Genomic DNA, 24,361 nt, shown 5'->3' with positions numbered 1-24,361 from the left:
CCACCCTGCCCCCTTTATACCGCGCCGTTGGCTCCTCTGCCTTTGGCCCTGCTGGAAAGTCTCCCCTTATTCCTGCCAGCTGCAGTGACAATGCCCGGGGCCCAGCGGGATGAGTTGAAGGTGAGGGCTGTGGATTTGCCCATCCCACCCGCCTCCACACACGGTCACAGGCATTCCTCGAAGCCAGCGTCTTTATTGCATAGAGGATTTCATTGCTTTGAGGACGATTTTTTTTCTCAGGAGGGAAGTCTGCTCTATACGTGACGGGGTCCTGCCCCCTTTCCCCTTCCCCCCACCGAAGCCAAGGAGGGGGAGGGAGAGGGAATAGTCTTTGAGGGTGTGGGGTAAACTGAGGCACACCGGAGACCAGGCCCCTCCACTGGGGTTGGGGGGGAGAAATAGTGCAAATGAAAATGGGGGACAAAGCACGTGTGTGTGAGGGTCTCGCTGTAAGCTTCCCCCCTTCCCCCAAGCTGCTACCCAATAGGCTGGTCCCTTTGAACGGCAAGGTGGAACCCCACCGCCTGATCCCTGGTGGCGTCCCTGGCTTGGGTTGGTTTCCCGCCCTTCCAGCCGGGAGTCTACCTCCTCTCTTCCCCAGCGCCTCGCTGGGGTTCTAGGCTTCCCCCGGCCTGCCCTGGGGGTCCTGGGCTCCACCCCAGGCCTCCTCCCGTCAGCGTGGTGGGACGGTGGCTGGCCTTCCCGCTCCCCGCTGGGGTCAGGACCCACCGGGGGGGTTGCCCGCGAGGATGCGGCCCAGCCCGCCGTGCACCTGGGCCTGGAGGGGCCCGTACTCCACCCGCTCCCCATCCACTGTCAGGATCCCACGCTGGGTCAAGGGCTCCAGGCGGAAGGCGCGGGCTGCGGCGTAGGCCAGCTGCGGGCAGTCCAGCCCGAAGTGGGTGCCCCGCTCCATGGCCAGGAAGAGGCGCAGCAGCCCCGCCCGCGAGACCCCTGCCCGGACCCAGCACAGGTGCACCACGCCATCCCCGAAGTGGGCGAAGGGGACGGCCACCAGGTCGGCCCCGAGGTGGCTGGGGGAGATGGCCAGCAGGAGGACAAAGTCCCCCTCCAGCGTGACCCACTCTGGGGGCAGGGGCTCGCCCAAGGGGGGCAGCAGGTCGTCAGCGGGACCCCCGGGGGCGGGCGAGGAGGGCGGGGCGGGGGCGGCGCTGGGCTCCGGGGGGCCGGCGGTCAGGTCCAGGTCCCCGGGTGGGGAGAAGGGCGAGGGCGGAGGCGAGGGCGAGGGGGCCGGGGAGCGGGCGGCGGGGGCGTGCAGGCCCCGCTCCTCGGCCAGCGCCATGTCGGAGACGGCCCGTTGCAGGGGAGACCGGTGTGGCGGGGCCGGGGGCGGCATGGCCGTGGCGCTCCGGGCCAGCGGCCGGAGGGGGGCACCGGGCGGCGGCTGGGCCGCGGGGAGGTAGGAGAGGCGGCCGCGGTAGGTGTGGAGGGAGGCCAGGCGCAGGGCGGTGCCCAGGGTGAAGCGGGCAGGGCCCAGCGGGCGGAAGCGCTCGCTCTCCACGTCCACGTCCGAGACGAAGCCCCAGGCCACCGACAGGAAGGAGAAGGTGCGGGTGCCCGAGGCCAGCGTCACCGACAGCAGGTCCAGGGGAGTCCTGGCCCCGCGGCACAGCAGCAGCGAGCAGTTGAGCAGGAGGTCCAGGCCGAGGGCTGGCTCAAAGCTGAGGAAGACAAGGGGAGGGAGGATGAGGGGGAGAGAGAGAGAGATGGGAAGAGGAGGAGAGAAGAGACGGAGATGGAGAGAAGGGGATGGGGGGAAGAAAGGGGGGAAAGAGGGAGCGGCAGAAATGGAGAGAGGCAGAGGGGAAAGGGGCAGAGAAAGAGAAAATCTCCGTGGCTACCAATCAACCTACGCATCAGGCAGAAACTCCTCACCCTGGGCTTCAAGGCTGTCCATCCCCTCGCCCCCTCCTACCTCACCTCCCTTCTCTCCTTCTACAGCCCACCCCGCACCCTCCGCTCCTCTGCTGCTAATCTCCTCACCGTACCTCGTTCTCGCCTGTCCCGCCGTCGACCCCCGGTCCACGTCATCCCCCAGGCCTGGAATGGCCTCCCTCTGCCCATCTGCCAAGCTAGCTCTCTTCCTCCCTTCAAGGCCCTACTGAGAGCTCACCTCCTCCAGGAGGCCTTCCCAGACTAAGCCCCTTCCTTCCTCTCCCCCTCGTCCCCCTCTCCATCCTCCCATCTTGCCTCCTTCCCTTCCCCACAGCACCTGTGTATATGTATATGTTTGTACATATTTATTACTCCATTTATTTATTTATTTTACTTGTACATATCTATTCTATTTATTTTATTCTGTTGGTATGTTCGGTTTTGTTCTCTGTCTCCCCCTTTTAGACTGTGAGCCCACTGTCGGGTAGGGACCGTCTCTATATGTTGCCAACTTGTACTTCCCAAGCGCTTAGCATAGTGCTCTGCACACAGTAAGCGCTCAATAAATACGATTGATGATGATGATGAGAAAGAGAGGTAGAAGAGGAGAGGGAAGAAGAGGGAGGCAGAAGGAGATGGGGAGAGGCAGAGAAGTGGAGAGAAGATCCCGGGAGAGATTTGGGTTATGATAGGGAAAGAACAAGAAAGAAGAGTCTGACCCTGAGGAGGGCTAGGAAATACCTCCTCCCCTTAGTTACCTCTGCCCGGATCCCGTCCCTTCTTAAGGAGATTCAGCACCCCCAGTCTGTGACTTGCCATCAGGCTCCAGGCCTGGTCCTCCTGCCTCATTTTAGCCCCACCTGCTAAATCCCCAATTTCTCTTCCTACTGGCTTTCCCTCTACCCATAGATGCCTCCCATAACCCCAAACTGCAAAGACCTTTCTAGTCCCTCCCCCTCGGCCCCTAGTTAGGTTTGGGGGTGTGGGGGGGGTGAGATTCCTGTCACTCCTGCCCTGGCCCCTCCTCTCCTGCCCCTGTCCCTCGGGGCCGCCTCCTTACCCCCCGTGCTGGTTCACGGCTCCTGCCAACGCGTTCCCAGATCCGCAGGGGAGGATCCCGACAGGTGTCTTGATGGCCTTGGCCCAATCGGGCCGTTCCATGAGCCCATTCACGACCTAGGGAGGGAGGCGGGGGATTGGAGGGCGGGACCCCGGGACCCCCGAGGAGGGTAAGGATGTGGGGCAGGGGGTCCCCACCTACCTCGTACAGCAGCCCATCTCCGGACAGCGTCACGATCCCATCCCACTCCGCCAGATTCAGTCCCCGGACCAGCTCCCGGGCATGGTTCTGACGCTCTGTGACGAGAGGCAGGGAAGGATAATCAGGATGTCTGAAAGATAACCTCATTAAGCACTTACTAAGTGCCCAGCACTGTGCTAAACTTCGAGGAAGATTCAAGGTAATCAGATTGGACATGGTCCCTGACCCACTTGGGACTCACACTCTAACAGGTGAGGAAACCCACATAAAGGTGTGAAATGACTTGCCCAAGATCACACAGCAGGCAAGTACCTGTGTAGTTCAGACAAGCAGCATAGCCTGGAGGACAGAGCACGGGCTTGGGAGTCAGAAGGACCTGGGTTCTAATCCCAGCTCTGCCACTTGTCTGCTGTGTGACCCTGGGCAGGTCACTTCATTTCTCTGTCCCTCAGGTCCCTCACCTGTGAAGTGGGGAGTAAGACCGTGAGCCCCATGTGGGACATGGACTGTGTCCAACCTGATTAGCTTGTAATAATAATAATGATGGCATTTACTAAGCGCGTAATATGTGCCAAGCACTGTTCTAAGCGCTGGTGAGGTTACAAGGGATCAGGTTGTCCCAAAGGGGGCTCACAGTCTTACTCCCCATTTTACAGATGAGGTCACTGAGGCCCAGAGAAGTGAAGTGACTTGCCCAAGGTCACCCAGCTGACAATTGGCAGAGCTGGGATTTGAACCATGACCTCTGACTCCAAAGCCCGTGCTCCTTCCACTGAGCCACGCTGCTTCTCTTGTACCTACCCCAGCGCTTTGTACAGTGCCTGGTGCACAGTAAGCACTTAAATACCTTAAAAAAAGAAGTGGCCGAGCCAGGTCTAGGACCCAGCTCTCATCATCATCAATTGTATTTATTGAGCGCTTACTATGTGCAGAGCACTGTACTAAGCTCTTGGGAAGTACAAATTGGCAACATATAGAGACAGTCCCTACCCAACAGTGGGCTCACAGTCTAAAAAACAGTGGGCTCACAGTCTGTTGGGTAGGGACTGTCTCTATATTTTGCCAATTTGTACTTCCCAAGCGCTTAGTACAGTGCTCTGCACATAGTGAGTGCTCAATAAATACGATTGATGATTGATGATAAAAAGCTCACAACTCTCCCAGCTGCCGCGCTCTTTCCATTAGGTCTCGCAGCCTCCTGGGCATCTCTAAATAATAATAATAATAATAATTATGGCATTTATTATGCTCTTACTATGTGCAAAGCACTGTTCTAAGCGCTGGGGAGGTTACAAGGTGATCAGGTTGTCCCACGGGGGCTCACAGTCTTAATCCCCGTTTTACAGATGAGGTAACGGAGGCTCAGAGAAGTTAAGGAAGCAGCGTGGCTCAGTGGAAAGCGCACTGGCTTTGGAGTCAGAGGTCATGGGTTCAAATCCCAGCTCTGCCAACTGTCAGCTGTGTGACTTTAGGCAAGTCACTTCACTTCTCTGTGCCTCAGTTCCCTCATCTGTCAAATGGGGATGAAGACTGTGAGCCCCACGTGGAACAACTTGATCACCTTGTAACCTCCCCAGCGCTTAGAACAGTGCTTTGCACATAGTAAGCGCTTAATAAATGCCATTATTATTATTATTAAGTGACTTGCCCAAAGTCACACAGCTGACAAGTGGCGGAGCCAGGATTTGAACCCATGACCTCTGACTCCAAAGCCCGGGCTCTTTCCACTGAGCCACGCTGCTTCTCTAAAGCCCCAGCGGAGGCTCTTCCTCGGCTCCCCCTTCATCCGTCAGCCCCCCAGCCCTAACGGCCACCACCCCACTCTCCCCACAGTCCCGGGGTTCAACCTCCCAGCTCCTTGGCAATGTCTGCCAGTGACACGGTCTTCCCCTCTAGCTTCTGGGCTCACTGTGGGCAGGGAAAGTCTACCAACTCTGCCATCCTGTCCTCTCCCAAGCGCTTAATACAGTGCTCCGCACGCACTAAGAACTCGATAAATACCACTGACTGAGTGGTTGACTGACCTGGGCAGTGCACTCACCGGTCTGGATGAGGTTGAAGGAGAGGTCAGCTTCCGAAATCATGGGCAGCACGTGGTTCTGACACCACTGCCAAGCCTGCCCCCGCCCCCCAAAGGGATTCACCAAGAGGAGCAGTCGCCGGGGCCGGGGGAGGAGCTCCGGAGTGATCACTGGTTGGGGAGAGGAGAACCAGGGTTAGCTACTCAGTCCGTCCTATTTATTGAGCGCTTACCGTGCCCGCTGCATCGTCCTGAGCGCTTGGGAGGGCACAACAGAACAATAGACAGGCACATTCTCTGCCCAGAATGAGCTTACAGTGTAGACGGGGAGAAAGACATTAATATTGTTACAGATATAATAATAATAATGGCATTTATTAAGCGCTTACTATGTGCTAAGCACTGTTCTAAGCGCTGGGGAGGTTACAAGATCAGATTGTCCCATGGGGTGGGTGGGGGGCTCACAGTCTTAATCCCCATTTTACAGATGAGGGAACTGAGGCCCAGAGAAGTGACTTGCCCAAAGTCACACGGCTGACAATTGGCAGAGCTGGGATTCGAACCCATGACCCCTGACTCCAAAGCCCGGGCTCTTTCCACTGAGCCGCGCTGCTTCTCTGGACGTAAGTGCTGTGGGAAGGGGAGATGAATAAAGGGAGCAAGTGAGGAGAAGGGACTGGGAGGTGAAGAAAGGAGGGCTTAGTCAGGGAAGGCCTCTTGGGGATGTGCCTTTGCTAATAATAATAATAATGATGGTATTTGTTAAGCGCTTCTATGTACTAGGCACTGTACTACGTGCCGGGGTGAATACAAGCAAATCGAGTTGGACAGTCCCTGTCCCACGTGGGGCTCAGTGTCAATCCCCATTTTACAGATGAGGTAACTGAGGCACAGAGAAGTGAAGTGACTTGCCTAAGGTCGTCCAACGCAAATGCAGTGGAGCCAGGATTAGAGCCCATGACCTTCTGCCTCCCAAGCCCAGGCGCCATCCACTCTGCCATGCCGGTTTTGCTTTGAAGCAGGGGAAGGGTCACTGCCTGTCGGATAATTAGGCGTTCGCCAGTCCCGTTCTCCTTGAATACCCAGGCGTCAGGCCCTACGGGGGTTTCCACCTCACCAGCTGGACTGGAATGATCCAGAAGGGGAGGGGGTGAGGTAACCGAGGGGGCAGGGAGGCTACTGACCAGGGAACCAAGGCCGAGCTGCGTAACCTAATCATCAATCTGGCTTCGCTCTTTGGCCCCTGACATCTTCTCCAAGAAGCAGGGGGAGGGAAGGAGGCTTAGCCGACCACACCCTCACCTGCAGGCAGGGCTCAGGTGTCCGCTGGCCCAGGTTGCCTTCCTCCCGGTCGGACGGCTTTCCTTGGTAACCCTACCCCGGAGTTTGGGCCCTCTATTATCTTAGATTTGGCCAGCCATCGCCTCCCGGCACAGACACAGACTTCACAGCCCCAGACACGAGGCCAGACCGGGGCATCCCGGTTGCAGGAACCGGGAATCCTGGTCCCCCAACAGGACCCAGGCTCCCTGGCCTCCGGTCTCTGGCAGGACCGGGCGACCTGGTCTCCGGCCCTCGGCGGGGCCTGGGCATCCTGGGCATCCTGGCCTCGGGCCCCCAGCCCCCTTACCCGTGTCCCCGCCCAGGGCTACGCCCCACACCAGGCACTTGATGACGGTGGCCCAGCGTTCCGCCACGGCCTGATTCTCCTCGTAGGTGCCGTCCCCGTCCACCCGGAAGGTCCGGGCCGCCCGCCGCCTCCCGCCCCGCCGCCGGCGCGGGTAGGTGTAAACGGCGAAGTAGGCGGCGGGCTCTCCGGAGGCCAGGCTCCGCAGCGTGTGGCAGCCGGACACCTCTCCCACGGGCACCACCGTGCGCTGCTCCGCATCGGGCCTGGGCACCAGGCGCTGGATGTGCAGGGCGGACAGGGTCAGGGTCAGGGCGTAGCGGGTGCCCCGTGCTGGGTGCGCCCCGAACTCCCCGTGGAGCAGGGTCTCCTCTCTGGCCCGGGCACTGCAGGGGGTCATGATGGCCGGTGACGGGGAGCGGGGCCCAGCCGGTCCGGGTGGCAGGTCCCTCTCAGCTTCCTTGACCTCTGCCCCCGGAATCCTCCGGGCCTACTCTTCGGTCTCCTCTTCTGGGCTTGCTCCTCAGGCTCGGTGGCCCGTCCCCGCACTCGTCCCTCGACGGGTCCTTCTCTTCGTCCGGAATCTCAGCCTTCGGGTCTCCTCCGGGCCCGCCCTGGCGGGAAGACCCGGGCATTCAGCCGCCCCAGCGACGGTCTCCCCGGCCGGGCCCGGGGGTCAAAGTCCCCGCCACAGGGTCCGGCCTGGCCTGGCTCCCGCCGTGGGGGGAGGCCCGGGGCGGGATCACGGCTCCGGCCTTGGGATCTGGAGAGGCGTGAGGGGCGGAAAGGCGGAGAGATGTCAGCCCAGGGCCGTGGTCCTCCAGCGGGCCGAGGATGGGCCGCACTGACCTGCGGAGGGTGGGGTCCGGCCTGGGATGGGCCCCGGCCCCCCTCAGGGGCCCATCCCTGCCTCCCTTCCCGCGTGTGTCGGTGGGTCAGTCCTGCCAGCCCTTGCCTTCCTTCCCTGCCGGTCCCGCCTGTCCCACCGGCCGGTCCTGGGCCGGAGCTCACCTCGGCTCCCGGCCCCTCCTCCTCCTCCTCCTTTTCCTCCTCCTCCTCCTTTTCCTCCTCCTCCTCCTCCTTTTCCTCCTCCTCCTCCTCCTCCCTCTTTTCCTTCTTTCCCTCCTCCTCCTTCTCCTCCTCCCTTCCCCTCGACTCCCGCTCCCCCTCCCGCTCACCCCCGGAACTGCTCCGGCTACACCTGGCCGCGGGAGGGGGCGCGCGCGCGCGAAGCGCCCTAGCCAATCACGGCCCGGCCCGGCCGGCCGGCCCACCAATCAGAGCCCGAGAGGGACGGGGCTGGGATTCTCCACAGCCGGACTGCGGAGGGGACGGGAGTGGGGGGCGGCCATGTTGAGTGAGGGCAACGCGGCTGAGGGTCAGTCAATCAATCAATCAGTCGTATTTATTGAGCGCTTACTGTGTGCAGAGCACTGGACTAAGCGCTTGGGAAGTACAAGTTGGCAACATAGAGAGACGGTCCCTACCCAACAGTGGGCTCACAGTCTAGAAGGGGGAGACAGAGAACAAAACCAAACATACCAACAAAATAAAATAAATAGGATAGGTACAAGTAAAATAAATAAATAAATATGTACAAACATATATACAGGTGCTGTGGGGAAGGGAAGTAGGAAGCTTTCAGTCATTCATTTAATCGTATTTATAATAATTATAATAATAATGATGGCATTTGTTAAGCGCTTACTATGTTCTAAGCGCTGGGGGGGGTACAAGGTGATCAGGTTGTCCCACGTGGGGCTCACAGTCTTCATCCCCATTTTACATTGTGGCTACCAATCAATCTGCGCATCAGGCAGAAACTCCTCACCCTGGGCTTCAAGGCTGACCATCACCTCGCCCCCTCCTACCTCACCTCCCTTCTCACCTTCTCCAGCCCAGCCCGCACCCTCCGCTCCTCCGCCGCTAATCTCCTCACCGGGCCTCGTTCTCGCCTGTCCCGCCATCGCCCATGTCCTCCCCAGGGCCTGGAATGCCCTCCCTCTGCACATCTGCCAAGCTAGCTCTCTTCCTCCCTTCAAGACCCTACTGAGAGCTCACCTCCTCCAGGAGGCCTTCCCAGACTGAGCCCCTTCCTTCCTCTCCCCCTCGTCCCCCTCTCCATCCCCCTCGTCTTACCTCCTTCCCTTCCCCACAGCACCTGTATATATGTATATCTGTTTGTATATATTTATTACTCTATTTATGTATTTATTTTACTTGTACATATCTATCCTATTTATTTTATTTTGTTAGTATGTTTGGTTTTGTTCTCCGTCTCCCCCTTTTAGACTGTGAGCCCCCTGCTGGGTAGGGACTGTCTCTGTATGTTGCCAATTTGTACTTCCCAAGCGCTTAGTACAGTGCTCTGCACATAGTAAGCGCTCAATAAATACGATTGATGATGATGATGATGATATGTTTGTATATATTTATTACTCTATTTATTTTACTTGTACATATCTATTCTATTTATTTCATTTTGTTAGTATGTTTGGTTTTGTTCTCTGTCTCCCCCTTTTAGACTGTGAGCCCACTGTTGGGTAGGGACCGTCTCTATATGTTGCCAACTTTTGTACTTCCCAAGCGCTTAGTACAGTGCTCTGCACACAGTAAGCGCTCAATAAATACGATTGATTGATCCCCACTTTACAGATGAGGGAACTGAAGCACAGAGAAGTGAAGTGACTTGCCCAAAGTCACACAGCTGACAACTGGCGGAGCCGGGATTTGAACCCATGACCTCTGACTCCAAAGCCCGTACTCTTTCCACTGAGCCATGCTGCTTCTCGGCCACAGATAGAGACCCAACAACGGGCTCACAGACTAGAAGTATAGCTATAATTCTATTTATTCTGACGGTTTTGACACCTGTCTACATCTTTTGTTGTCTGGCTCCCCTTTCTAGACTGTGAGCCTGTTGTGGTAGGAACCGTCTCTCTATGTCACCGACTTGGACTTCCCAAGTGCTTAGTACAGTGCCCTGCACACAGTAAGTGCTCAATAAAGAAGCAGAGAAGCAGCGTGGCTCAGTGGAAAGAGCCCGGGCTTTGGAGTCGGAGGTCATGGGTTCAAATTCCGGCTCCGCCAATTGTCAGCTGTGTGACTTTGGGCAAGTCACTTAACTTCTCTGGGCCTCAGTGACCTCATCTGTAAAATGGGGATTACGACTGTGAGCCCCCCGTGGGACAACCTGATCACCTTGTACCTCCCCAGTGCTTAGAACAGTGCTCTGCACATAGTAAGCACTTAACAAAAGCCATCATTATTATTATTATTATTAAATATGACTGAATGAATATAGAAGGGGGAGACAGTCAACAAAACACGTAGACAGGTGTCAAAACCGTCAGAACAAACATAATTATAGCTATATGCACATCATTAATAAAATAAATAGAGTGGTAAATATGGACAAGTAAAATATTCGGGGCTTTGTCCCGGGGGCCCCGCGGCCAATGTGGCTTCTGGGTGGCCGCCATAGCGACTGAACCCGTAGGGCTTAGTGGGAGGGACGACGAGAAGTCGCTCCGCCACCATAATTGTTTAGGGTAGATGGACTTTTGAGCTCGGAAATCAGGGTCATAGACGCTTTTGAAAGGTGTTTGCTTAAGCCTGTTATATGTTTCCAACTTGTACTTCCCAAGCTCTCAGTACAGTGCTCTGCACACAGTAAGCGTTCAATAAATAGGATTGAATGAATGAATAAATAGGGGCCCCTAAGTTACTTTATCCCCATACTGTGCCTTACTGCCTAGAGCAAGGGCCCGGGAGTCAGAAGGATTTGGGATTTCTAATCCCGGCTCGGCCTCTTGTCTTCTGTGTGACCTTGGGTAAGTCACCTCACTTCTCTGGGCCTCAGTTCCCTCATCTATAAAATGGGGATTAAGACCCTGAGCCCCATGTGGGACAGGGACTCTGGCCAATCTGATCAACTTGTATCTACTCCAGTGCTTAGTACAGTACCTGGCATATAGTAAGCGCTTAACAAATACCATTTAAAAAAAAGTTAGAGAAAGGTATTGGTGATGTCAGGATAGGAGTGGGGAGAAGGAGAGGAAAGACAGGAACGCCTCAGGCGAAGAAGGTAGGCTTAGGTTAAGGGACACACTTCGTTCCTCTAATGCTAACCTTCTCACTGTGCCTCCATCTCATCTATCTCACGCCAACCTCTCGCCCATGTCCTGCCTCTGGCTTGAAACGCCCTCCCTCCTCAAATCCGACAGTTACTCTCCCCCCGTTCAAAGCCGTATTGAAGGCACATCTCTTCCAAGAGGTCTTCCCTAAGCCCCCCCTTTCCTTTTCTCCCACTCCCTTCTGCATCACCCTGACTTGCTCCCTCTCTTCCTTCCCTCTCCCAGCCCCACAGCACTCATCAACATAGCTGTGTTTGTCCTTTGTCCATGAATGAATGAATCAATCAATCCATCAATCATATTTACAGAGCACTTACTGTATTCAGAGCACTGTACTAAGTGCTTAGGAAAGTACAATACATTGGTGGTGTTAGGTTCCCTATCCACAAACAGCTCACAGTCTATAGTCATTCATTCATTCATTCAATTTTTTTTGAGCACTTACTATGTGCAGAGTACTGTACAAAGCACTTGGAAAGTACAATTCAGCAGTAAAGAGAGACAATCCCAGAACTCACTTCCCTCCCATGTAATCCTCTTATCCTTCATCTTCCCCATCCCTCTTTCCCTCTCTCTCGATTCTTCTCTCCCTACCCACCCCTGCCAAAAGAAAATACAGCCAAACCTGAACACTTGTGAGTCTGGGTTGGAAGCAGAGCAGGGTGAAGTCACCTTCTGGCTTGGATGAGGAGGAAGAGAAGCTGAGGTCCGGATTATGGGGAGGGGCAGAAAAGGAGACAAAGTTGAGGCTGATAAGAGCTGGAGGACAAGAAAAAGGCAGGGTTGCAGGGAGGGGGAGGCTCCCCGTGTCCCTCCACAACAAGCAAAAACTGCTCACAATAAGCTTCTTTTAAACTTACCCCCCCCACCATACATATCTGTTCTTTTCAGTCACGACCCTAGAAATTCAATCATTCAGTCATATTTATTGAGTGCTTACTGGGTGCAAAGCACTGTCCTAAGCGCTTGCGAGAGTGCAATATAACAATAAACAGACCCATTCCCTGCCCACAACGAGCTTTCAGTTTAGAATCATCTCTTCATTCCTCCTCGGCACTCTCTCCAAATTCAAAGCCCTCCAAAATACCACCTCTCCGATCAGCCTTCTCAATTCATTCCCAACCTTCTTGAGGTCGCACCTGGAGAGTTTCCAGTCTCAACTACGGGAGGGAGAGTCAAGCAGAGACCTACCCATTCCATTTTTAGCTTGGCCAGGGCTAGTGCGTAGAAGGCAATCTGCTGCGGGTCAAAACTCACCTGTGCTGGGCAGCAGCGGCATGGGGAAAGAGTCGAGGGAAGAGACTCAAGTTTGCTACGCGGAAGGAAGCAGTGGTAAACCACTTCTGTATTTTTACCAAGAAAACTCCATGGATTATCTACCAGAACAATTGCAGGTGGAGGTGGGGTGTTCTGGGAGAGACGTGTCCGTGGTGTCGCTATGGGTTGGGGGTGACTCCGACAGCACAAGACAAGACAAGATTCATTCCCAACATCTCCAGGATTTATGTGATAGGTAGGGACTGTCTCTATATGTTGCCAACTTGTACTTCCCAAGCGCTTAGTACAGTGCTCTGCACACAGTAAGTGCTCAATAAATACGATTGATTGATTATGTACTTATTTATATCCATCCTCAGCACTTTGGCACTTCGGTTTGATTGCACATTCAATATCTGTAATTTGATTAACCAACCCTATTGTATTCTTTCCCATATGTACTGTCCCCCTCTAGACTGTGTGCTCATTGTGTCCAGGGAATGTGTCTACCAACATTGTACGCTCCCAAACGCTTAGTAGAGTGTTCTGCATATAATAACTGATCAATAATTATGATTGATTGATTGACTGGGGATTAAGACTGTGAGTCCTATGCGGGACAGGGACTGTCCAACCTGATTAGCTTGTATCTACCCCAGCGTTTGGAACGGTGCTTGGCACAAGGTGCTTAACAAATGCCATCATAATTATTATTAAGTGCTTAGTACAGTGTTGTGCACCCAGTGAATGCTCAGTAAATATTATTTATTGATCGATTACTTGATTAAATCAATCAATCGTATTTATTGAGCGCTTACTGTGTGCAGAGCTCTGTACTAAGCGCTTGATTAAAGTGCTTAGTACAGTGCTATGCACACAGTAAGTGCTCAGTAAATACCATTGATTGCCTGAATATTCTAATCATAAATATTCAAATGTCTACCAAACAAGGCACTAGAGGATAAGCTCTGTGTAGACAGGGATCAGAATCATTCCTTTGTTTTGAGCTTCCAAAGCACAAATTCCAATACATTGTTTCGTTCTTCCCAAGCACATGTTCCAGTCCACTGTGCCAATGGGGGCTTAGGAAATTCCGTTACTGCTGTTAGGAGCCCAGAACTGGAGTACAGGTCACTGGACATTAGAAAATGGAGATCTGGGGAGTGGGGGATGGATGAATGTACTGGTACAGGGAGTCCCGGGAGAGAGTCTTGTTAGGAATCAGGGAGTGAGAGAGCAATGAAGAGGGGGAGAGGGACCAGCCTGGAGGGAAGAGGAGCGAGCAACGGGAAAAATGATCCTTCTCTGGGGGGCTCTGAAATTTTGAGAAAGGAAGTTACTATCGAAACCCCAGAGATTGCATTCTGCAATCAAAATAAAATTTATTGCACGCCTTATTGGGGGAGAGAGAAATGGAATTAGTAGGTGGGAAGCAGAACGGTGTAGTGGACAGAGCATGGGCTTGGGAATCAGAAGGTCATGAGTTGTAATCCTGGCTTTGCCACTCGTCTGCTGTGTGACTGTGGGCAAGTCTATTCACTTCTCTGTGTCTCAGTTACCTCGTCTGTAAAATGGGGATTGAGATTGGAACAGTGTCTGTGTCCAACCCAATTTGCTTGTGTCCACCCCAGTGTCTGGGACATAGTAAGTGCTTAACAAACGCCATTATTATTATTATTAGACACGGCCCCTGTTGTCAAGGCATTTACAATCAATCGATCAATTGAATTTATTAAGTGCTTACTGTGCACAGAGCACTGTACCAAGCACTTGGGAGAGTAGACTGTAACAATAAACAGACACATTCTCTGCCCACAACGAGCTTACAGTGTAGAGGAGACAGATATTAAAATAAATCAATTACATAAGTGCTGTGGGGCTGGGAGGGGGAATGATTAAAGGAGACAAGTCATGGTGATGCAGAAAGGGGTGGGAGAAGAAGGAGGATTTAATCAGGGAAAGCCTCTTAGAGAGTTGCCTTCAATACCACTGACTGATTGATGGTTAGATTAACGGTTATTAGATTGGATTAAGAAGCAGCGTGGCTCAGTGGGAGGAGCCCGGGTTTGGGAGTCAGAGGTCGTGGGTTCTAATCCCGGCTCCACCACTCGTCAGCTGGGTGACTTTGGGCAAGTCACTTCATTCATTCAATCGTATTTATTGAGCACTTACTGTGGCAGAGCACTGCACACCTAGCTTCTCTGTGCCTGGGGATTAAGACGATGAGCCCCATGGGGGACAACCTGCTGACCTTGTATCTACCCCAGAACTTAGGGTTTGGCACATAGTAAGCGCTTAACCATAATTATTATTATTATCATCCAAGGGGGCCGTCAACAAGGGAAACTTTACTATTCTATTTATTTTATTTTGTTAATATGTGTTGTTTTGCTGTCTGTCTCCCCCTTCTAGACTGTGAGCCCACTACTGGGTAGGGACCGCCTCTATATGTTACCAACTTGTACTTCCCAAGCACTTAGTACAGTGCTCTGCACATAGTAAGCGCTCGATAAATACGATTGAATGAATGAATGAAGGGAAACAGATGGTTCATTCATCGATTCATTCATATTTATTCGGTTATTAGATTGGATTAAGAAGCAGCATGGCTCAGTGGAAAGAGCACGGGCTTTGGAGTCAGAGGTCATGGGTTCAAATCCCGCCTCTGCCAATTGTCAGCTGTGTGACTTTGGGCAAGTCACTTAACTTCTCTGTGCCTCAGTTCCGTCATCTGTAAAATGAGGATGAAGACTGTGAGCTCCCCGTGGGACAACCTGATCACCTTGTAACCTCCCCAGCGCTTAGAACAGTGCTTTGCACATAGTAAGCACTTAAAAATGCCATTATTATTATTATTACTATTGAGCACTTTACTCTGCCTGGGAGAGAACCATATAACATTCATTCATTCATTCATTCAATCGTATTTATTGAGCACTTACTGTCTGCAGAGCACTGTACTAAGCGTTTGGAAAGTACAAGTCGGCAACATAGAGAGACGGTCCCTACCCAACAGCGGGCTCACAGTCTAGAAGGGGTATTCATTCATTCGATTCGTTCAATCGTATTTATTGAGCGCTTACTGTGTGCAGAGCACTGTACTAAGCTTGGAAAGTACAAGTTGGCAACATAGAGAGACGGTCCCTACCCAACAGCGGGCTCACAGTCTATTAGGGGTATTCATTCATTCGATTCATTCAATCGTATTTATTGAGCGCTTACTGTGTGCGGAGCACTGTACTAAGCGCTTGGGAAGTACAAGTTGGCAACATCTAGAGACGGTCCCTACTCAACAGTGGGCTCACAGTCTAGAAGGGGTATTCATTCATTCGATTCATTCAATCGTATTTATTGAGCGCTTACTGTGTGCGGAGCACTGTACTAAGCGCTTGGAAAGTACAAGTTGGCAACATCTAGAGACGGTCCCTACCCAACAGCAGGCTCACAGTCTAGAAGGGGGAGACAGAGAACAAAACAAAACACATTAACAAAACAGAATATGTACAAATAAAATAGAGTAATAAATACGTACAAACACATATACATATATACAGGTGCTGTGGGGAGGGGAAGGAGGTAAGGTGGGGGGGATGGGGAGGAGGAGGAAAGGAAGGAGGGGGCTCAGTCTGGGAAGGCCTCTTGGAGGAGGTGAGCTCTCAGTAGGGCTTTGAAGGGAGGAAGAGAGCTAGCTCTATAGTTCTATATAGTAGTTCCATAACAGTTCTCGCCTGTCCCGCCGTCGACCCCCAGCCCACGTCCTCCCCCGGGCCCGGAATGCCCTCCCTCCCCACATCCGCCAAGCTAGCTCTCTTCCTCCCTTCAAAGCCCTACTGAGAGCTCACCACCTCCAGGAGGCCTTCCCACACTCAGCCCCCTCCTCCCCCTCCCCATCCCTCACTGAAGCAGGGCGGCTCAGTGGAAAGAGCACGGGCTTGGGAGTCAGAGGTCATGGGTTCAAATCCCGCCTCTGCCGCTTGTCAGCTGGGTGACTCTGGGCAAGTCACTTAACTTCTCTGTGCCTCAGTCACCTCATCTGTAAAATGGGGTTTAAGATTGTGAGTCCCACACGGGACAACCTGGTCACCTTGTATCCTCCCCAGCACTTAGAACAGTGCTTTGCACATAGTAAGCGCTTAACAAATACCAAAATTATTATTATTATTATCCCCCCGCCTTACCTCCTTCCCCTCCCCACAGCACCTGTATAGATGTATATATGTTTGTACGTATTTATTACTCTATTTACTTGTACATATTCATTCTATTTATTTTATTTTGTTAATATGCTTTGTTTTGTTGTCTGTCTCCCCCTTCTAGACTGTGAGCCCGCTGTGGGGTAGGGACCGTCCCTCTATGTTGCCAACTTGGACTTCCCAAGCGCTTAGTACAGTGCTTTGCACACATTAAGCGCTCAATAAATACGACTGAATAAATAACAGGTCTAACAATAACCGGACTCAACGAGATCGCGTCTCCACCCTCTCCTCTAGCATCTGCTTGACCTGGGCGGGGTGGGAAGAAACGATATGAATGAACCTCCTAACCCGCAGCGTGGGAACGGAGGCGGTCCTCCGAGGGCGGTAGAGGGCGCCATCGCCGGGGCCTCGGGCGCCGCGCGGCCACCCGGACTCGCCGTCCCCGGCCGGGCCGTTGCGCAGGCGCGTCACGTGCGTCCTCGCGCGTCTCCTCCCCCCCGCGCGCCGGCGCAGTTCGCCCTTTCCAGCTTGAGCCGCGGGGAGGGCGCCATCATGGTGAGCGCTTCCCTACCGCCATCGGGGGGCAATCCGTCTCCATCCGCCGCCATCCGCGACCCCCGCGGGCTGAGAGGGGCGCGGGAGGAAAGGGGAAGCCCCCATCGGTCCCCCTTTGGGAAGCTTTCGAGCTGTCTTCCTTCAAAGCCCCACTGAGACCTCACCTCCTCCAAGAGGCCTTCCCAGACTGAGCCCCCTACCTCCTCCCCATCCCCACAGCACTTGCATATATACTTGTACAGATTTATTACTCTTTATTTTACTTGTATATATTTATTTTGTAATTGATGTGCATAGAGCTTTAATTCTGTTTGTTCTGACGATTGTGATACCCGTCTACGGGTTTGGTTCTGTTGTCTGTCTCCCCCTTCTAGACTGGGAGCCCCTTGTCGGCCCTCTGTTGCCGACTTGTACTTCCCAAGCGCTTAGTACAGTGCTCTGCACACAGTAAGCGCTCAATAAATAATAATAATGATGGCATTTGTTAAGAGCTTACTATGTGCAAAGCACTGTTCCAAGCGCGGGGGGATACAAGGTGATCAGGTTGTCCCACGTGGGGCTCACAGTCTTCACCCTGTATATATGTATCCTGTGTATATGCATATATGTTTGTACATGTTTCTTATTCTATTTATTTATTTTACTTGTACATATCTAAGATAGAACCCACATCCTCTGACTCCGAGGCCCGTGCTCTTCCCACTAAGCCACGCTGCTTTATTCTACTTATTTTATTTTGTTAATATGTTTGGTTTTGTTCTCTGTCTCCCCCTTCTACACTGTGAGCCCACTGTTGGGTCGGGACCGTCTCCCTATGTTGCCAACTTGTACTTCCCAAGCGCTTAGTACAGTGCTCTGCACACAGTAAGCGCTCAATAAATGCGATCGATTGATTCACCCCCGTTTTACAGATGAGGTCACTGAGGCTCAGAGAAGTGAAGTGACTTGCCCAAGGTCTCACAGCAGACATGGGGCGGAGTCTGGATTAGAACCCATGACCTCGAACTCCCAAGCCCGGGGTCTTTCCACTGAACCACGCTGCTTCTCTTGAATGAGTGAAATGGGGCTGGGGAGGGGGCCGAGGCTGTGACCTGACCCGCCCTTTCCCCGTCCACCCCTCCTCCAGGAGGCCTTCCCAGACTGAGCCCCTTCCTTCCTCTCCCCCTCGTCCCCCTCTCCATCCCCCCATCTTACCTCCTTCCCTTCCCCACTGCACCTGTATATATGTGTATATATGTTTGTACATATTTATTACTCTATTTTACTTGTACATATGTATTCTATTTACTTTATTTTGTTAGTATGTTTGGTTTTGTTCTCTGTCTCCCCCTTTCAGACTGTGAGCCCACTGTTGGGTAGGGACTGTCTCTATATGTTGCCAACTTGTACTTCCCAAGCGCTTAGTACAGTGCTCTGCACACAGTAAGCGCTCAATAAATACGATTGATTGATTGATTGACTCTGCAGGGTGTCGATATTCGCCACAACAAGGACCGCAAGGTGCGGCGCAAGGAGCCCAAAAGCCAGGACATCTACCTGAGACTGCTGGTCAAGGTACTAACCCCGGCTTGGGGGTCTGGGGGAGCGGGGTGGGGGTCGGCGGAGCCCGGGTTCCCCGTTGGGGGCCGGGCATTCCTGCGTCCTCAGCCCCCGCTCTCCCCTTCCTCCGCCCAGCTGTACCGCTTTCTGGCCCGCCGGACCAACGCGAGCTTCAACAAAGTCGTGCTGAAGCGGCTGTTCATGAGCAGGACCAACCGGCCCCCTCTGGCCCTCTCCCGCATGGTGAGTAGCACGTGAGAGGTAGTGGGATCGATGCCCGCATTCTCCCATTTCCCCTTTCAGACTGTGAGCCTACTGTTGGGTAGGGACTGTCTCTATATGTTGCCAACTTGTACTTCCCAAGCGCTTAGTACAGTGCTCTGCACACAGTAAGCGCTCAGTAAATACGATTGATTGATTGAGACGGCCCCGAGGCGACCAGTGAACCATAAATAATCAGAATATGACGGTGTTTTGGAAGCCCTTCTTATGTGCCAAGCACTGTTCTAAGCACTGGGGTAGATCCAAGGTCATCAGGTTGGCCCACGTGGGGCTCACAGTCTTATCCCCCATTTTACAGATGAGGGACCTGAGACATAGAGCCTTAAATAATCATAATAATGATGGTGTTTGTTAAGTCCTTGTTATGTGCCAGGCACTGTTCTAAGCGCTGGGGTAGATCCAGGGTGATCATGTTGTCCGACGAGGGGCTCACAGTCTTATCCCCCATTTTATAGATGAGGGACCTGAGACATAGAGCCTTAAATAATCATAATAATGATGGTGTTTGTTAAGCCCTTGTTATGTGCCAGGCACTGTTCTAAGCGCTGGGGTAGATCCAGGGTAATCAGGTTGTGCGAAGTGGGACTCACAGTCTTAACCTCATTGTACAGATAGGGAACTAAGGCACAGAGCCTTAAATAATAATGATGGTGCTTGTTTAAGCCCTTATTATGTGCCAAGCACTGTTCTAAACACTGGGGTAGATCCAAGTTAATCAGGTTGGCCCATGTGGGGCTCTCAGTCTTAACCCCCATTTTGCAGATGAGGGAAATGAGGCACAGAGCCTTAAATAATCATAATGATGGCGTTTGTTAAGCCCTTATTATGTGCCAAGCACTGTTCTAAGCGCTGAGGCAGATCCAAGGTAATCAGGTTGTCTGACATGGGGCTCACAGTCTTAACCCCCATTTTACAGATGAGGGAACTAAGGCACAGAGCCTTAAATAACGATGGTGTTTAAGCCCTTATTATTTTCTAAGCACTGGGGTAGATCCAAGGTAATCAGGTTGTCCCACATAGGACTCAGTCTTAACCCCCATTTTACAGACGAGGTAACTGAGGCACAGAGAAGTGAAGTGACCTGCCTGTAGTCACCCAGCTGATAAGTGGCGGAGTCGGGATTAGAACCCATGATCTCTGACTCCCAAACCTGTGCTCTTTCCACTAAGCCTTGCTGCTTCACAACGCCCACTCTCCGGGGCTGAGCTGTGATGGCAGCTGGAAGTGGGGGTTGCGGGGCACCGGGTTTGGATTGGCACCGGATCACCCCGAGGTTGCTGCTGGGACTACTGTTCTGGCAAGTGCCTGTCTATAGCAAGCCCACCTTGGGCCAGGTGGATGCGGCGGTGGAGTTCAACTGGGGGGATACTATCCTGAGGAGGGGAGAGGCCCTGGGCCGGTTTGGGAAACATCCCCCCAGGCCTTCCCACCGACCTCAGCTCCCTTCCTCTTCGGGCCCAGATCCGGAAGATGAAACTGCCCGGGCGGGACAACAAGACGGCTGTGGTGGTGGGCACCGTGACAGATGATGTCCGGATCCAGAATGTGCCCAAGCTGAAGGTGAGAGAGAGAGAGAGAGAGAGTGTGTGTGTGTGTGTGTGTGTGTGTGTGTGGTCGGGGGAGGAGAATGGTACCCCTCAGTGGAGGTGGAGGGGGTCCAGGGGTTGAGAAACGGGCAAGATCTGAGGCCTGGGCTTACCTTGAAAGGTGTGTGCCTTGCGGGTGAGCAGCGGAGCCCGCAACCGCATCCTCAAGGCTGGTGGGAAAATCCTCACCTTCGACCAGTTGGCCCTCGCTGCACCCAAGGGCCAAGGAACCGTCCTGCTCTCTGGTGAGTTGGGGAGTAGCGGGGGGCGGGTGGAGGGAGAGAAGAGGGGGCCGGGGCAGGGGAGCTGTTGCTGGCTCTACTGATGCTCTGATCTCGGCCTGATGTTGAGTCTTCGCTTCTTCCTCCCCTTTGTCACTCGGATTGTCTCTTCTCCAGGTCCCCGGAAGGGCCGCCGGGTGTATAGGCATTTTGGGAAAGCTCCTGGCACTCCCCACAGCCACACCAAGTGAGTATGGCGGCGGGTTGTCCGTCGTGGTGGGAGGAGCTGGGGAGGGTGGCCACATCTATCATGGTCAGCCTTGATGGGATGTCAGGTCCGCCAAGGTTGGGCATTCCAGAATCCCAGGTGGACCCAACCACCTGAAGAAAGTGTCTCTGCTGACTTGCCCAAGGCCATCCCTGAAGGGGTGCTGGGGGTTCGGAGCCTCGGCCGTGCCCAGCCAGGGGCTGACCTCCTGTCCTCTTTCCCCACAGACCCTATGTCCGCTCCAAGGGCCGGAAGTTTGAACGTGCTCGTGGACGACGTGCCAGTCGTGGTTACAAAAACTGAACTCGCTCATCTATTAAAAAGCTTCGGGATTGAAGCTGTGGTTTCTGTCTCTGGCTGGGGACTGCAGGGAGGCCTGGGGGACTGGGGCAGCAACTTGGAATGGGCGCATCCACACCCCCTCAGTGCCCTCTCAGGTCCTTGCCTGTTGCCACATCCTAGCATGGGCCCGCCCCTCCGAGGGAAGACTATGCTGCAGGAATACCTGCTCTGGCAAACCACTGGAGAGAGGAGAGACTAGGCGCTTGTCAGCCGGGGTCAGGCAGTGCTACTTCGGTGGGTGCCTGGAAGTTAATTATGGGTATGGACACAGGTGGCGTGGGGCTGGGAGGGGGGTGACGAATAAAAGGAGCAAGTCGGGGTGATGCAGAAGGAAGTAGAAGAAAAGGAAAAGAATCCTTTGGCCAGGTAGGCCTCTTGGAGGAGATGTGTCTTTAATAAGGCTTCGAAAGGGGTAAAAATAATGTCGGATATGAGGAAGAAGGGTGTTTCGGGCCAGAGGTGGGTTGTGTGCAAGGAGTCGGGCACTAAGACATGATCAGAGTACAGCGAGTAGGTTGGCAGAGGAGCTAAGTGCAGGCTGGTTGTGTGTGAGAGTTGCGAGGTGAGGTAGGAGTGGGCAATGGGCATGCTTTAAAGCTGGTCGTAAGGAGTTTCTGTTCGATGTGGAGGTGGATGGGTAACCACTGGGAGTTCATAAGTGGGTTAATGTAGATTGAACTTTTTTGTAGAAAAATGATCCTGGAAGTATCATTTGCAGGGGGAGAGGCAGGAAAATTAAGGAGGCTGATAAAGTAGTAATCAAGGCAGGCTAGGATAAGTGCTTGGATTAACACAGTTTGGATGGAGAGGGAAGGATGGGTTTTAGTGATGTGGAGGTTGGACTGACGCCAGGACCAGGCTGAGAGTGAGGGTGCTGTGTATCAGCTGGCAAGGATGAGGCCAGGCTCTAACTGCTGTGACAACTCCTGAGGGACAGGAGTGCCCTCTTTTCTTTTTTCTTGTAAGCTTTTTAAAAATGGCATTGAGCTCCTACTGTGTGACAGAAACTGTATTTTGTGCTACAGTCCCTGTCCTACATGGGGCTCACGATCTTAATCCCCATTTTACAGATGAGGTAACTGAGGCACAGAAGTGATCTGCCCAAGGTCACAGCAGCCAAGTGGAACAAGATTAAGAACTCAGGACCTGACTCCCAGGACCCTGCTCTACTAGGCCAAACAGCTTTCCCAGACCTGAATCCCCCTGACACATGGCCTTCAGCTCAGTCAGTTGTATTTATTGAGTGCTTACTGTTTGCAGAGCACTATACTAAGTGCTTGGGGGAGAGTACACTAGAAGAGCATAACATGCATTTCCTGCCCACAGTGAGCTTATAGTCTAGAGGGGGAGGTAGGCATTACTATAAATAAATTACAGATAGGTATGTAAGTGCAGTGGGGCTGGGGAGGTGGATGAATAAAGGGAGCGAGCCAGGGCAATGCAGAAGGGATGGAGAGGAGGAAAGGAGGGCTTAGTCAGGGAAGGCCTCTTGGAGAAGATGTGCCTTCAATAAGGCTGTGAAGGTGGAAAGAGTCATTGTCAGATTTGAAAGAAGGCATTCCAGGACAGGCAGGACTTGTGCGAGAGATTGGCGGTGAGGTAGGCGAGAAGGAGGTACAGTGAGAAAGTTGGCATTAGAGGATCAAAGTGACCCCAGCAGCCCCGTACCCACTGATCCGCCGACCAGATACCTTGCCTCCTCGCTATTTTGACCCCATCTGGCTGCTGCATTGGGAGCTCCTCCCACCCACATCTACTCAGCAGTGCCCGCCTCTCCCCTGCTAGAATGCCCAGCCCACAATTCCCATGCCCATCGATTGCCCTGGCTAATTTCAAATATTTATCTCGCTTCCCCACCCCCTCCCACAATTCCCCCACGTCTCTTGGCCCTAAAATAACCTGGTCATTTAATTGATAAAATTGAAACCATCAATTGCAATCTCCTTAAAATCTCCCCTATTCCTCTCCAGTCCTTCCCTCCTGCCGCCCCTTTGATTTTTCCCTCTTTCCCAGCACTATTTAATAATAATGATGGTATTTGTTAAGTGCTTACTATGTGCAAAGCACTGTTCTAAGCGCTGGGGAGGTTACAAGGTGATCAGGTTGTCCCACGGGGGGCTCACAGTTTTAATCCCCATTTGACAGATGAGGTCACTGAGAAGTTAAGTGACTTGCCCAGTCACACAGCTGACAATTGGCAGTGAAGGGATTTGAACCCCTGACTTCTGACTCCAAAGCCCGTGCTCCTTCCGCTGAGCCACGCTGCTTCTCTATTTCAGGATATGTCCCACTTTCTCTCAAAATCTACCTCCCCACCTGCACCTTCACACTTCATCAAAAGACTTGCCCTCTCCCTTCTTCCCTCTTGACCCCAATCTTGAACTTTTCGCTTTCCAATGGCTTCTTCCCCTCTGCTTTCAAACACACTCATGTCTTCCCTATTGTCTCCCCCATCTTAAAAGAGCCCTCCTTTGCTCCCAAGGCATCCTGCAGTTATGTCCCCAGCTCCTGCCTACCATTCCTCTCCAAATTGTGCAAGTTGTCCATACCTGCCACCTCCACTTTCTTCCAATTCTCTCCTCGACCCCTTCCAACCCCGCCCCATAACACCACAGGAACTGCCCTTAAGAGGTCACCTTCATTGTCATCTGGTATCTATTGAGCGCTCACTACATGCTTACAAAATCCAATAGCCTCTTCCCCATCCTAATCCTCCACGGCGTGGACCCTACTTGCTTTGGAAAATGTAATCGTATTTCTCAAGTGCTTACTTGTACGTAGGCGCTGTAGCACCCACATGTAGGCACTGTAAAATTTTACAGATGAGGTAACAGGCACAGAGAAGTGAAGTGACTTGCCTAGGTCACACAGCAAGACAAGTGGTGGAGGCAAGGTTAGAACCCATGACCTGACTCTCAGACCTGTGCTCAACTCACAAGGCCCTGCTGCTTATCAATCTTATCAGTTGGCTTCACTGACACTCCTGCTTTTATACCCACTGTTGGGTAGGGACCATCTCTATATGTTGCCAACTTGTACTTCTCAAGCGCTTACTACAGTGCTCTGCACACAGTGCTCAATAAATACGATTGATTGATCTTTCTGGCCATTCATTCTTAGTTTCCTGGGCTCCTCTGCCTCCCCCCATTAACTGGGAGCCCCTCAAGACCCAATT

At 53.0% G+C, this 24,361-nt stretch overlaps 2 protein-coding genes across 3 annotated transcripts; one reads left to right on the top strand and one right to left on the bottom strand.

Annotated features, from left to right (window-relative positions):
- Positions 1–177: 177 nt before the first annotated feature.
- SPHK2 (sphingosine kinase 2) lies at positions 178–11,642 on the bottom strand. 2 transcript variants are annotated; one of them, XM_038752494.1, is made up of 6 exons: positions 11,566–11,642; positions 6,808–7,567; positions 5,199–5,348; positions 3,158–3,252; positions 2,957–3,072; positions 178–1,682 (listed from the first exon to the last, which is right to left on the bottom strand). In XM_038752494.1, the coding sequence occupies exons 2-6, from the start codon at positions 7,202–7,204 to the stop codon at positions 719–721; spliced, it is 1,722 nt and encodes a 573-aa protein (XP_038608422.1). In that variant the 5' UTR covers positions 7,205–7,567; positions 11,566–11,642; the 3' UTR covers positions 178–718. The 2 variants fall into 2 exon arrangements, with proteins under 2 accessions (XP_038608422.1, XP_038608423.1); XM_038752495.1 differs by having other exon boundaries at positions 6,808–7,418; positions 11,566–11,618.
- A 5,245-nt stretch (positions 11,643–16,887) lies between these two features.
- On the top strand, positions 16,888–21,181 carry RPL18 (ribosomal protein L18). The gene is made up of 7 exons (XM_038752887.1): positions 16,888–16,948; positions 18,416–18,502; positions 18,623–18,730; positions 20,231–20,329; positions 20,477–20,600; positions 20,754–20,823; positions 21,072–21,181. The coding sequence occupies exons 1-7, from the start codon at positions 16,946–16,948 to the stop codon at positions 21,145–21,147; spliced, it is 567 nt and encodes a 188-aa protein (XP_038608815.1). The 5' UTR covers positions 16,888–16,945; the 3' UTR covers positions 21,148–21,181.
- The last annotated feature ends 3,180 nt before the right edge of the window (positions 21,182–24,361 follow it).

This window comes from Tachyglossus aculeatus, chromosome 10, assembly GCF_015852505.1.
Source record: "Tachyglossus aculeatus isolate mTacAcu1 chromosome 10, mTacAcu1.pri, whole genome shotgun sequence".
NCBI classification, from domain to species: Eukaryota; Metazoa; Chordata; class Mammalia; order Monotremata; family Tachyglossidae; genus Tachyglossus; species Tachyglossus aculeatus.
The sequence above is the reverse complement of the archived record's forward strand: the minus strand, read 5'-3'. Positions and strand labels throughout refer to the sequence as shown.